This window comes from Cibotium barometz, chromosome 18 (genome assembly GCF_041138505.1).
Source record: "Cibotium barometz isolate CiBa-2024 chromosome 18, ASM4113850v1, whole genome shotgun sequence".
In the NCBI taxonomy this organism is placed as follows: Eukaryota; Viridiplantae; Streptophyta; class Polypodiopsida; order Cyatheales; family Cibotiaceae; genus Cibotium; species Cibotium barometz.
Window position 1 is genome coordinate 12,020,904 of NC_141063.1, and position 14,190 is coordinate 12,035,093.

The following is a 14,190-nucleotide window of genomic DNA, read 5'->3' on the forward strand; positions in this document are numbered from 1 at the left end:
CCTTGTTGCAAATTAGAGGGCTTGAAATTATGTGTTTGTGTGTGTGTGTGTGTGTGTGTGTGTGTGTGTGTGTGAGAGAGAGAAGGGGCAGGATGAGGGAGAAAAAAGTTTATATTGACATAAAGCTTGCATCCTCTCAAGTAACTAGGAATACCTATCTCAATCTCTCTTGGCTTCTTTTATAGTTCAATTGATACTTTCATTCTTGAAGAAATAGGTTAATATTAACCCAGAGAAGGTCTAGACTACTTTTCATGTAACACACAAATTGTACCCAATCATTCCCATCCTTGTTGGACATGGTGTCATGAATTCTTATCTTCCATCTGATCCTCATGAACGCATGGACACAGCCAGAAAGTAAAGCCAGTTAGAAATCTCTAAGACTTCGTTCTGTGAAACAAGTATTACATTTGATCATACGTTGCACACAAGATTTCAACAGCTGCACAACTAATCATTTTGGAGCATGACAACGACCCACGAAGAATATTGGAAGAGTTGAAAAAGCCAATTATACTGAGCACTCAACCATAAAAAGCTAGAACAGACTTTAGGGGCAACAAGTGACTAAAGACAGCATCCCGCCGATCTTCTGCCAGGGCTTTCAAACCAAACCTCTGAAAACTCATTTTGTAATTATTGAGTTTTTCGCATTAAGCAGGTCGTCAACGCTATGAGCTGAGACAGTTTGGAAACAAGACATGCGTATCTTTTTAGGTAAATTCAGGATGCTTGCTTATGTATTTTGCGATAAATTTAGATCTGAAGAACCTAATGGAGAACTTGAACATAAGCTGTGAGTCCATTTTCTTCATCACACTGTCAATGATGATGATGATGGGGTTGGACATACCGCAGGCCACAATACTTGCAAACATTAGGTCCATCAGAGTCCAGACATATATACTCCACTGGATGACCAAGAGCTGGATCATGGCCTGCACAATCAACACAAACGTGGAGTTGAAGCATTATTTGTTTCAAATGGGAAGTTTCTAAACATCTTCCAAGGCAAGCAGATAGATGCATTACCTCCTATGCAAGCCACAACCCGTCCTTCAACAGGTATAGGGGGTATTTCATTGATGTATTCCATGGGGGTCTTCTTATCCAGTTTCTGGTATGAATACACAAACCAAAGCAACATTTAGGAATCCTGCATAAATCAAAACTCAAGATACACCACACGAAAGCATAAAAGTGACGACCACTATTTCCTGTAATTTATTAAAAGCATTGTTCTACTCGAAATTTCGATATATTTTGGTTGTTCATAGTGTTCTTCCACACAGGCACAGAATAACAGTTTTGATAAAAACAAGTTGAGCCCCAATTAAATAAACTGAACTTTTTCAGCATGCAAACTTGAATCTGCAAGTATCTAATATCTACTCACAGCTCTGCAACCAATGGGTTTCAGAACAGTACAAGCTACACAATAGAGCATAGCCAATTTTATGCCTATCTGGAGCCCAGGTCCATATGATATGAGAGAGAGAGAGAGAGAGAGAGAGAGAGAAGGGGGGGGGAGCGGTTTGTAGGCATCTTAGGCTACGATGATGCAAGACCTTGCATTGGGTTCTTCTCAGAGAGAAAGAGAGATTAGATCTGCAGAGGAACAATTACAAAACATCAAACATGGGATGTGTTCTCGCAGACAAATAGAAAAAGAGAATTAAGGCCAAAGATTCAAACTTGATAACTTCATGCTCATCGACATTCACATCATTTAAAGCCTGAGAGTCTGATGATTCTCAGATACAGAACTGTTAGATGAAAACTCTCCCTCTGCAGAAGACCACGGACTCTCCAGCCTTACATCCTGCTCTTACCTACTCTCATTCTGCTCCCTTCTGATTAAGCTGTGCTTGTGTGAGCTCTTCTGTTGACCATAGCTTACGCCTTTCAGAGTCCTAGATTGCCTCAGGATCACATCCTATCTTCTTTGGTATTGAAAGCAATGACTGCATTACTGTTACCTTGGAGTGTGATGCAAGATGTGGCTTTCACATCATAGTCGATTGTCCGCATCCCATCGATCACTTTCAGCCATGTTTCTGTGAACCTTTCTTCCACATCAACCACCCTTTGGGTAGTCCTCCTATGTGAAAGAGGGCCAAAGACTCCCACACTTATGCTCCATGAGTTTTGTTGCTCATACCTGGAGTTTATCAAAAAAGTGAGCTAGCAACTTCTCTTTAGAGATTTCCGATTGTCTTTGTAAGATTGCTGGCCACTTCCTCAGCCTTAGTCAAAGCGCAGTGGTGTAACGTGGAAGCTTATAGACAAGGATTATACTTTGATTAACAAAATTCAGCACCTTCAATCTTGACGATGGACATCACAATATGAAGATGATAGAGTGTAGAGAGAGAGAGAGAGAGAGAGAGAGAGAGAGAGAGAACACAATATTGGGTCCCAAATACCCTCTGAAGAGCCCCCACCATAAATAGTGTATTTGCTTTATTGCTGACTGTGTAGAGGACTGAATGTCTGGCTGTAAACAGCGTGTAGATGACGACTTGGAGACTTCCTTCTTGATGCATTTCTGGAAACGCTGGTGACCGCCCTGGATCTGCCCTTACAGCCTTGCCTTTGTTTACTTGAGCCTAAGCAAGTTGTAGAATATTCGATGATTAGTGGGGGGCTGGAGCACCCTATTTATAGGGTGTGAACATAAGCAATAGACCTGGCCAACTGCAAAGAAGCCTGACTAGTAGGTCCCAAAATGCCATAAATCAGCATTTTCACACATATGGGTCCCTTGCCTCTAGGCGCCTGACTTTTGGGGCTCATGAGTGCCCCTGGGCATGACCCTAAGGGCTGCCCACAGCCTGGACCAGCCCATAGCTCAAGATTGTCCACAACCCCATCGTTGGGTGTTGCTAGTTTCCATGCAAACATGGGTTCACACACGGTGCTCTCGGATAATGACTCCTATGACCTACCTGGGCATGACCCTAAGGGCTGCCCACAGCCTGGACCAGCCCATAGCTCAAGATTTTCCAACCCCACCTTTGGGTGTTGCTACTTTCCATGCAAACATGGGTTCACACACACGGAGCTCATGGATAATGACTCCTATGACCTACTTGGTGCCCGTACATGCGGCTACAAGCCTAATAAGTGCCTAGAACACCTCTACATCATTCCACAGGGTTACAAAGACGTGCAAGACATGCACTGACATCATGTGTGGGAGATGCACAACTGACCATGACCATGTATGAGACTTTTACACCTGAACATAACACTCTACAGTACATCGGACCCAGTAATCACCATAGGCCTTGCACCTCTACCATATAGATATGTCCACATGGCATCCAAATGTGAGATGCACATGACATTGTCTTCCGCTTAACTTAACGGAAGTTTCATAGCCTCCAAATAGTCCGTCAATAATGCCAGATAGTCTTCAAAACTCTTGTCAAACCATACCACTTCGTGCCTCCCTCTCGGCATAGCTCATGCTTGACATATCCTGGACTGAGGATTACAATGGGGTCACGGCGCACGACAAATATCAAATCCTAAAGGGTTCTACTGTTGTACAATGTTGCACTGATGATGAGCCATCTTGTTACCATGCACTACAATGCAAAGTGCATGTGACATTCCCTCCTGCTTAGCTTGGCGGTAGCAGGTTCATGGCTTCAAAGTAGTCCGCCAACAACTCGGGGTACTCTTGAAAGAGCTGTTCGTCTAGCCAAACTGCTTCATGGGTACCTCGATCTCGGAACTTCAGTGCAGGGTGCACGTGACACAAAAGGACACACTTCTAAGGATTGTCCAAAGAAGACTATCACTCCACAGACTACCACCCCATCCTCCACAACTTCCATGGTGAGCTCTACTCCCACACAGTCCCCAGCGGTCATCCCTAGTTCTTCGGACCCCAGTTCTTCAATTGGTACAATTATCAACTGGGAGCTCGAAGATAAGAGATAAGGAGAAGGGCGACCAAGACCAGGAATATGAGAACTGCTCAAGATGTTTGGCTACATAGGTAGCCAAAGAGTCGTGGTCTTGTTTAACAACGGCAGCATGGAGAATGTGGTCACGGAGCAGGCCGCTCGGCGAGCCCAGTTCCTGTTGACTTTGGTAGACAAGAAGGTTGAGGGTTTTAGCACAAGCATGACAACGAGCATCAAATTTGAAGCTCAAGGTGCTAAACTAGTGATTTAGGGCATAGAGTTTGTGGAAGACTTTATGGTTGCTCCTCTTGTAGGAGGAGCCATAATTTAGGAAATTCAATGGTTTCACGAGTTTCAGCCAGACATTAATTGGGACAGGCACACTTTTCGGATTACACAGAATGTGTCTAAAGCCCTAGTAATCATTAAGTGTGAGCCAGGAATCCCGAACTTTCCTCTCATAACCACTTGCAAGCTAAACAAGAATACGGAAAGGCGCACAATGTGTAGTGGTTTATATCCAAATTGCCCATACGGTGGCTAGTACTTCCGAGAAGTACCAGGCTCCCCGTGACAAGTTCCAAAAGATTTTCCTTTAAGACAATCTCCCTCCCCATCTCCCCCCGTATAGACCAGAGGACCACACGATAGACCTCCTCTCAGGCTCAGATCCCCCGAGCAAGTTTCCATACCGCTTGTCCAAGGCAATGGAATTAGAGTTGGACCGCCAACTTGAAGAGCTATTGCAAGCTAGCTTCATACGCGCTAGTGTGTCGCCATTTGCAGCCTCGATCCTGTTCGTCACGAAAAAAGATGGTTCTTCTCGATTGTGTGTAGATTATCATGCACTCAATAAGCTGACTATCAAAAGCAAGTTCCCGATACCTCGAATAGATTACATTTTAGAAAGGTTGAATGGGACCAAGGTGTTCTCGAAAATAGATTTGAAGAGTGAGTACCACCAAGTTAGGATTGTTGAGAGAGACATCCCCAATACAGCCTTCTGTACAGAATGGGCCAGTGGAGGGGATTGATCTCCCTCCAGGAGAAACATTAGGGTAAAAGCTTCTAGGCAAGCATAGCTACCTTGCCCACCTTTTAGCCTATTCAATCAAAACGTCAAACCGCCTTCTGCAGCTCCTCGAAATCGCGAATCTGCAGGCGCCGTTTTTCTGAGGAAAAAATGAAATGTCTTCTTCTCCAGATCAAATTGCTCTAATTCCTCTTGGCCCTAGAGGTTTTCAAGGGTGCTCTACAAGCTGGTGAAGACAGTTTTTGATTTGATCAAGTCTATAGTGACATCCAAGCTCTTCATCAAATCTGCAGGTGACTTTGGTAAAACAAAGATTAAGCATTCAATGTTTGGTCAAATCTTGTGTTTCTTGGCTCAATCCTCTACTATACTAATTGCTATTGATGGCCTTGAAAGGATTTGAGCTCACTTCAACTCTAAGGCCCCAGATCTAGACTCCCCGCATACTCTGTTTTCTGCACACAAAACAAAAGATTAATTTGCTAATCAGTGATTAATCAACACTACTCACTGTATTTTGGTGCAATTGAGGGTTCAAATTAACCATTGGATATTTGATACAGATCCCTATAACTTCAGATTGCAATTCAGAGATAGTTTTATACTCCAACCATTCCGTACAGATTTGTTACCCTTGGTTTAATGTAATTTCTGGTGAATTTATGCTGATAAATCTGTTGTAATCATCACCTAAACACCAGATTGAGTTGTAAAAGGATAGACACTGCCCTTGAATCTTGAAATTGAATCAAGAGGTAAGACCCCCTTCACATCGTCATGAGTACGGCACAAGAGATAGCCAAATTTAATGGGGAGCAATTTTACACATGGCAGACAAAAACCATGTATCTGCTCATGAGAAAAAATCTGTGGGGGCTAGTTGAGGGAAGAGATGAATGCCCAGAGGTGAGAGGGGAAAATGAGTGGAAGAGCAAGAATGAGAAAGCATTAGGACTTATCGCACTCAGTTTAAATGATGAAATCATTCATCACATCACAGGGATACAATGGACAAATGATGCATGGGATGAACTCAATAAATTATTTGACACTCAAGCAAAAAATTCAAAGATAAATCTCTTAATGCAATTCTACAAACTCGATATGAAGGAAAGTGAACCTTTAATCACACTTGAACAAATATAAAAGCATTAAGCAACAACTGTCAGCCATTGGCAAAAAGGTAGAAGATGATGAGGCACTTGCAGTGCTTCTGAAGAGTGTGGACAAAGGTGACTATGAAAACATTGTAGCAACGTTAAAGAATGTACCTGAATTGAAGCTGCACGAGATAGAAGGAGCTCTACTAGAGCAAGAGACCAGAGTCAAAGAGAAGAAATGGCTGGACTCAACAACAGGAGAAAAAAAAAGCATTCTTCACCCAAGGAGGATTCTCTCGAGGACGAGGACGAGGACGAGGAAGAGTAGGAGAAAAGACCTTCACTTGCCACAACTGTGGTGGGAAGAGGTGGAGAGAATCAAGCAAAAGAGGTGGAGTGAATCAAGAAGAAATCAGTGGGATTAGATGCTTGGATGTAAACCCTATTAATTGAGGCATTGGCCTAATGAGAATTTGCTGGTTTTTGATCCATGCCTACATTAAGCTATCAGTTAATTGCTCACCAATCACGTCTTAATTATCATCTAATCTCTTTGTTAATGATATTGATTCTAGCATTTGATCCACCATAGCTTATCACATTGCTGCAAATTTAACAATCATAAGCCTTTTTAATATCCAGTTGAATCATAACCACCTCTTGCCTCGAAGCCCTTGCATAATCAATTCCAATTTGTAAGTTCAGTATATTATGCAAAATATTCCGACCTTTAATAAATCCATATTACCTTGGATGAATCAAAGGAGGAAGAAATCACTGCAACTTGTTAGCCAAGACCTTTGCAAATATCTTATACATAGCTCCCATCAATGTAATTAGTCTCCATTGACGTAAATTAACTGGGGATGAAACTTTAGACAATAAACGTACAAGCCTAATCTTCCAACTCACAAGCACGATACCTATATTCCAAACCTCCTAAAAAATAGAAGCGAGAGGAGCCTTCAACTCAACAACATACTTCGTGAAACTCATTGGGAAGCCCATCCCATCCTGGACTTTTCCCTTTAGGCAAATGCTTCAACATAGCTTCCACCTCATCCTTAGAAATATCTCTTTCCAAGTCATTTGCAAAAACAGCTGGTGACGAACCAAGTGAAACAAAGACTCTCTAGCTACAATGACATCAGGAGATATGACCTCCTGCGGACCCACCAAATGGCGATAAAAGTCCATACACACATCTAGAACACAAGCAAGATCAGTAATCAATACTCCTTGCCTATCTTGCGTCCTGACAATATTCTCACGTGCATGCTTTTGGTGCAAACGAGCAAAGAACATATGTGACTGACAATTAGGATTCAATAGGGCATCCATTCGAGACATAAGCTTATACCTTACATATTGATTCTCGTGCAATGCTACAACATGATGGAACAACCAATCAATAGCTATCTCAATGTCAGGGCAAGAACCGTCCTCTTGAACCACCTAGTTCAAATCAACCAACAACGATTCTAGGTTTCGCACGACGCAACTTCTCCCTAAAAAATGATGCATTGTGAATCCCATACTAGTGAGCAAGCTTTTGAATATTGAACATACAACACTCCCAAGCTGACACCCCATCAGAAATTACATGGCCTCCAAAGTTTTGTAACACCTGCAACAAAAGCTGATGGAAAACAATATGCTTGTTACGACCCTGTGTTTTTCCCTCTGGACAACAAGCAGGTGGGCACGGGCACGAACAGTGTGAACAGGCCTCAGTTGGATATGAAAAGGAAACTCATAGATGGTGGCCAGCCCAAGCGTGAAAGGGGACAAAAGGGAATTTTATTGTTTATAAGGTTTAATAACCTTTGAGGCTTAAAAATATTATTTTTTTGAAGGCATGCGTTTTTGCTCATCGCTTTTGGCGTTTTTGGAGAAAGCTCTTTATAAGGCGAAGGGTGGCGGAGCTGAAAGAGCAGGTCGCCGTGTGGACCATCAGCGTGTGGCGCATGAAGGAGCGGGCGCATCCCCTTGAGAGGTCGCCATGTGGAGTTGGCACTGCTGCAGGTACGGTTAGTGTAGGTGCTGCTGCGCATGGACTACAGGCAGGCGGTGGGTGCTGCAGCGCTTGGGCTACAGGTGGCTGGCCCTGCTGCGCATGGTCTACAGCAGGTGGTGAGCGCTGCTGTGCATGGGTTTTAGGCAGGGCTGCTGCGCACATAGGCTACAGCCAGACGGGCTGCATCCAGCAGAGGGCGCCAGGTGGCTGCACATGGGCTACTGCCATCAAAAGGGGACCAGGTGGCTGTGCGTAGGGGCTGCTGCCAGTCGGGCAACCAGGCAGGCTTCTGATGGGAGGCCTCACATCTGGAAGACCAGGCGGCTGCGCCTATGGACTGCAGCCAGCAGCGGGAGTTAGGCGGAAGACTCACTATAACCAGTCAGGCGAGTGCAGGCGGGCTGCATGTGTGGAAGCAGCCAGTGTGGGTCTCTCTCTCTCTCTCTTGAAGAAGGTGAGTTGAAGGAGGCACCGAGGGGCTAACAGCCAAGGGGTTTCTCTCTCTCTCTCTCTCTCTCTCTCTCTCTCTCTCTCTCTTCGCAAGCAGGTTTTGTTTTACGAGAATAGGATGCAGAGGATCAAGCTACATATGCACAGGATGATCTTCTTGGAAGAGATGTGTGTTGCTCTTCATCTTGGACTTATGTGTATTCAGAGATTGCTTGACACGTCCTCTATCTTTCTCTCTCTAGATTTTTGGCACCGTGATTGAATGGTGCATATGAGGGTTTATCTGTCATGGAAACAAGACATTGGTTTTCGGGAAGAAACAGGATTCTAGTAATGAGGAAACAGGCCTATGGTTTATGGATACAGGTCTTTGGTTTCATGTGGAAAGCATGTCTTCGGATTCATGTGGACAGGTTCTAGTTTTCTCGAGGTTACATGCAAGCTATGACTATAGTAAGGACTGTTGGTCATGTCCACTCCCGGCTAGTTCAGGTGTGAACCCAGCTTACTCACGGGCACTTTTTCCCTGTGACTGGACACAGGTTTTTTCCCCGTGTGAACACGTGTGTTGGGCACTTTGCCCTAGGCCTTTTAGTACTCACTTGTACTTTCATTTCATATCATTATTGAGTACATCTTTTCCAGCACTCATGTTTCTCTGTGCTTGAGGTTGTGTGTGTGTGTGTGTGTGTGTGTGTGTGTGTGCAGGCTAGCTTCCCTCCTACCCAACATTGGTATCAGAGCTTGGTTAGGGTTAGCATTAGGGTTTGTCCACCTGCTGCCCATCAGAGCTTGAGCCTATTGCACACATCAGGGGATTAGGGTTTTGCTGCATTAGGGTTCGGGTTAGGGTTTTGCCTTCAGCCGCCCTACCGCCACCGCTCTGTCCATACGCCGTACTGTACGGCCCTGCCGCCACCCTCAGCTGCACCACGCCGCCGCCGCCCGACTGTACCTGTCCTCTGTCCTGCGCGCCGCCCCATGATCCAGCTTCGCGCCGCTCTGGATCTGCTTCGCCCAACCCTAGATCTGCGCCGCTCCGCCCCAAATCTGGCGCCGCCTCTGCCTTGCGCCGTCACCGTTTGCCGCTCAGATCTTGCCCTACATCGTACGACTTCTGACGCCGCCTCTCAAATCTGTCGTCGCCCTTTGTGCCTCAGATCTGTGCGCTCCTCGCCGCCTTCGCCGCTGCCAACAAATGTGCCCTTGTCGCCGCCAGATCTGAGTTCGTCGCCTCTCAGATCTGTGCACCGCCGCCTCTACCGTCGCCTGTGCCACCGTACGACGCCTTGCAGTCGCCCCTTGTACTGCCCGGACCGCGCCGACTTGCTCCACCCCTATGCTACCCGTACTGCGCCGCCGACTTGCTCCGCCCCTGTACTTGCCCGTACTGTTGTACCCGCCGATTGTGCTTCTGTACCTGCATGATTGAAGCTGCTCACAATTTGGGGTATTTTTGCAATTTTTTTTCAAATACTCAAAAATTGCTAAATACACAGCATTATTTTTGGGGCTTTTCAACATTGAGCTCAAAATTGCAAATTTTTGACCTGAAATTGCACAAATTGCCTGTTGAAATTTGGGGCTTTTCACCATTGAGCTTGCAATTGCAACATTGGCACACATTGGCATTGATTTCAGCAGATTTGGTGCATAATTGCGCAAGAAATTTGGGGATTTTGCAAAAATTGACTCGATTTTGCAGAAATTGGCACTATTTTGCAAAAATTGGCACTATTTGCAGGCAATTTTGGGTATTGCAGACACATTTGGTTGGCATTGGAGCATTTCCCCCAAATTTTTGGGTATTGCAGACACATTTGGTTGGCATTGGAGCATTTCCCCCAATTTTTGGGCATTGCAACACTTGGTACAGGTGACAATCGCATTAGTAGATTTACAGGTGCAAATCTGATTCACATGTGGTCTAATTGGTTGCCTAAAAATTAGGGCTTTTCTACATTGAGCCCATTTTTGGAGCATTCGACCAATTTACATTTGATCTGCCATGATTTGAGCACTTGCAGCTCTTACAAGTGTCAGCTGATTGTGTTTTTCATGGCACATGTATACATTTGTGGTTTGCTGCAGTATATATTGCCATTGTGGACACTTTGATAGATTTGCATCATCATGCAGTACATGCATATGTATTTCTCGTCGTGAAGGAGTTCCCTTTCAGCCCATTGGTTATCCTGCTATTTATCTCCCGCATTCTTACGGTTTTGCTCGACATTGCATACTCGTGGTGACTTGTGATAGATTTGTTGTCCTATCATGGCCAACAGTAATAATGACCTCTTTGGAATGCTATCTCAAGAGGACAAGCTCAATGGGGACAACTACCCTATGTGGGCTTATATGATGCGTCATGTTTTGGTCGCCAAAAATGTATGGCTGTATGTGGATGGCACTGAGGAGCGTCCTCTTGCACCTACTCCAGCGGAAGGTGAAGTGATTCCCGCTCATCCTCCTGCAGGTCCACCTCCTCGTCTTCCTCCTACTCAGCAGCAGCATACTTGGGATGCTAGGGATGCTCACGCCCATGCATTGATTGCTCTCTCGTGCCGCAGGCATATCATTCCGCACATTCGTTCTTGCGCCACTGCAAAGGGTGCTTGGGATACCTTGGCGGCATTGTATTCAGGTCGCAATGTGGCTCGTGTAGCTTGCCTTCGGGGCAAGCTTGAGACTGACCGCATGCTTGAAGGTGACTCTATCGATCAGTACCTTACACATGTGAAGGGCCTACGAGAGCAGCTCATTAACATTGATGAGGTTTTGACAGATAGCTATCTTGTTCAAACAGTTTTACACAACTTGCCTGACTCTTATCAGACATTTAGCACCACTTTGCCACTTTGTCCTCGGAATCGTTCAACACTTGCTCCGAAGCACGGGCCCTTGTAGATTCCAAATCCAGAATACTAGGTGCTCGAGGTGCCGACTGTCAAATCCCCACGGATCCCCTCGTGATCGATCTTGGTTCGAAACTCGTTTCCTGCAAACAAACAAGCAAGGGGGTGCAGGCTCCCAACCATGACAGCCGTGGGCGAGCCCACAGTCTTGGCTGTCCCCACCGAGCCACGAGCTGAGCTAACTAGGTTGACGTACCGACCAATCTCCTCCTCGCGACGTCCCATACCGCCACGAAGCTGCCCTCGCGGGCCTCGAGATTGCTGCCGGCCTCGGCTGCATAAAGCAGGTACACGTCTGCACTAGATCCAGGCTCCAAGACCATAGAGCTCTCACAAACTCGTGAGACTCTCTATATTCAATAACTAACCTTGGCCACCCTTTTATAGGCTCTTGGCCGGTCATCGGGCGTCCACACTTGGCCGCCCGCCCGTCAATACTTGGGTGCCCGCCCAGTCATGTTTTCTGCTCTGCCGGATCTACCTCTGTGCATTATTCTATTTAATCTGAAGTTGTCTTTGTGCAAGTGCTACTATGTCTGAAGTGCTTTCTATGTTGATTCATTGTGAGTAATGGTGTTTTAGAGTGAGTCTATCATGTGTTGATGAACCCCAACAATGAGATCCATCTAAGAAAAGCTCTGTAAAAGTTAAGATACCATATGTAAAAATGTCCAAATGTTTCTTTTAAAGAGACTATATCATTTATCTTGGTCCATATTGTATCATCATTGGTCTCATGGTCCGTTTCAGCCCCCCAAAAGCATTATCAAATCCTCTCTCTCTCTCTCTCTCTCTCTCTCTCTCTCTCTCTCCCCAATCATCTCTTTCCTTTTTCCATGTTTTATGAGAACCTTCTTGTCATATAATGTAGGTGAGTGACAATGCAAATTCATGATGCAAATCATGAATGCCAAATCCAGGCACGTTTGTCTTGCATGTGGCTCACATGCAGTATTGATCAAGAACTGCAGTATTCGGGTCTCTCAGGTGGTACCGTGCACAAAAAATTGGATGTCAAAGGGTGTAAATATTGTGTAATGTGCAGATCACGCTACCTAACAGGTTACATAACCCTGGACTCAAAGAAGAGTGATTGCGATAAAAGCCTAGATTACCCTAATGTCAATTTCTAAGAGAATGCAACGAGGACACGAAAACCCATACCTGCATCCATTTCAGCGTGTGATTTCCAACGACAACCGCTGTGCTGAAAGTTCTTGTGTTCTCCGATCCATCAACGACAGAAGCTCGAGTGGAGCGCAGGTAGGTGGAGAAGACGCTTCGCAGGAGCCGAGCCATGAATTTGATAATTAATTGCGGCGTTTAGCGTTTTCTTATAGACCCAGCGTCTAATATCCAAAAAATGTGATGCGTTTGTTGATCAAACATAGTAATAAGGCTTTGGAGGACCACCTCTTAAAAATACACTTGTTAGCTTACTCTCTAGTAGGATGGAAGGAGTTGGGACACCTTAAGGATGAGTTTAGCCTTCAACCAGGGGAATTGCAGCTCATGAGATAGGTATTGGTGGAAGTGGATAAGGGATGGGTTTCTATTGCATTGATGAGACTTGCTAGGGCGAAGGATTGGGCCTGGTTTAATGGAGTCAAACTAGATAAAGGGGTAACCAGGACTTTGTATGAGGAGCTGAGTAGGAGTGAAGTGAATGTGTGGTGCTGTAATAAAATCTGGAGGGTGAGCTGGGATTCTGGCATCTGGATGAAGAGATGGAAGATGATATGGGAGGTGGGTATTCATGTGAAAGACAAGATCTTCTTATGGAGGGTGTGTATGTGGCCTTGCCTATTGGGTATAAACTACTACAGAGAAACTTCACCTCTAGGATCTTCCCTAGATGCATATCAGCATTGGAGGATGGGAGACATGCTTTTTGGGACTGTCCAGCTATTAGAGGGACCTAGGAGCAAGATTGGGAAATGGGTTTCAAGCAATATAAGGATGCAGGGGTATTGGGGGGACTGGGTGTTGCGAAGATTATCTGTGGCTAATGGGGCTGCCAATTTGGTTTTTAGTATTATTAGATATTGTTGTCTTTGGGAGATATGGAACTCTAGGAATAGTATAATATTTCAGAAACAGGCTTGCCAAGGGATTGATGTGATAGAATTGATGTATAGGTGTGTACATAAGTGTTGGTCTGTATATTATGTTAATAAAATGAATGAGTGTAGCTAATTTAGGCCCTATAGTCTGGGATTCGATGATCTGACTTCTGACTGAGGAGGCTCTTGTACATACTAGGGTTTCCTAACAAATGCTATCTTATGGCAGGGCTATACAGGTCTAGAGCTAAAGGCTAAACTGCCTAAGTATGGGCCAAAGACCAAAAGGTGGTATGTGAAGGAGAAGTAGCCAATTTATATATTTGTTGCTTTCATTGAGAATCCTTTGGGAAGAATACTAGTGGTAAAAGTTTGGACTAAAGGAGAGTATATGGAGAAGCAATCCCCAAAAGGCTACACCATAGAGACTATGATTTCTGCTTGTATGCAGCCAGGCTATCACATTTCTTGGGAACGATGCTCACTTGTCTAGGAGGATGAGAGGTGGGATCTGATTTGCAAGTTGTTAAACAATGATATGGTGGGAGTTTAGGATGTGATGTACTTGAGTCTTGCATATAACTATTGGTAAGTTCTTAATATAATATATATTTCCCAAAAAATAAATCACTCGTTTCAATCACACCAACCTTAGTCACAAAAAAAATCTCCAAATCAAACTACCTAAA

The 14,190-nt window shown here is 44.8% G+C and overlaps 1 protein-coding gene across 1 annotated transcript; it reads right to left on the reverse strand.

Moving 5' to 3' along the window:
• Positions 1–498: 498 nt before the first annotated feature.
• LOC147628941 (NADH-ubiquinone oxidoreductase-like protein) lies at positions 499–12,803 on the reverse strand. Its single transcript, XM_086812113.1, has 3 exons — positions 12,603–12,803; positions 1,036–1,120; positions 499–941 (listed from the first exon to the last, which is right to left on the reverse strand). The coding sequence occupies exons 1-3, from the start codon at positions 12,735–12,737 to the stop codon at positions 826–828; spliced, it is 336 nt and encodes a 111-aa protein (XP_086668239.1). The 5' UTR covers positions 12,738–12,803; the 3' UTR covers positions 499–825.
• Positions 12,804–14,190: the final 1,387 nt, after the last annotated feature.

Bases quoted from the DNA above. Each gene is read 5' to 3' on its own strand.
- LOC147628941 (XM_086812113.1), bottom strand. From the start codon at position 12,737: ATGGCTCGGCTCCTGCGAAGCGTCTTCTCCACCTACCTGCGCTCCACT. The intron at 1,121-12,602 runs GTATGGGTTTTC...TATTCATACCAG, and splicing joins ACACGCTGAAATGGATGCAG to AAACTGGATAAGAAGACCCC. The intron at 942-1,035 runs GTAATGCATCTA...TTGATTGTGCAG, and splicing joins GGTTGTGGCTTGCATAGGAG to GCCATGATCCAGCTCTTGGT.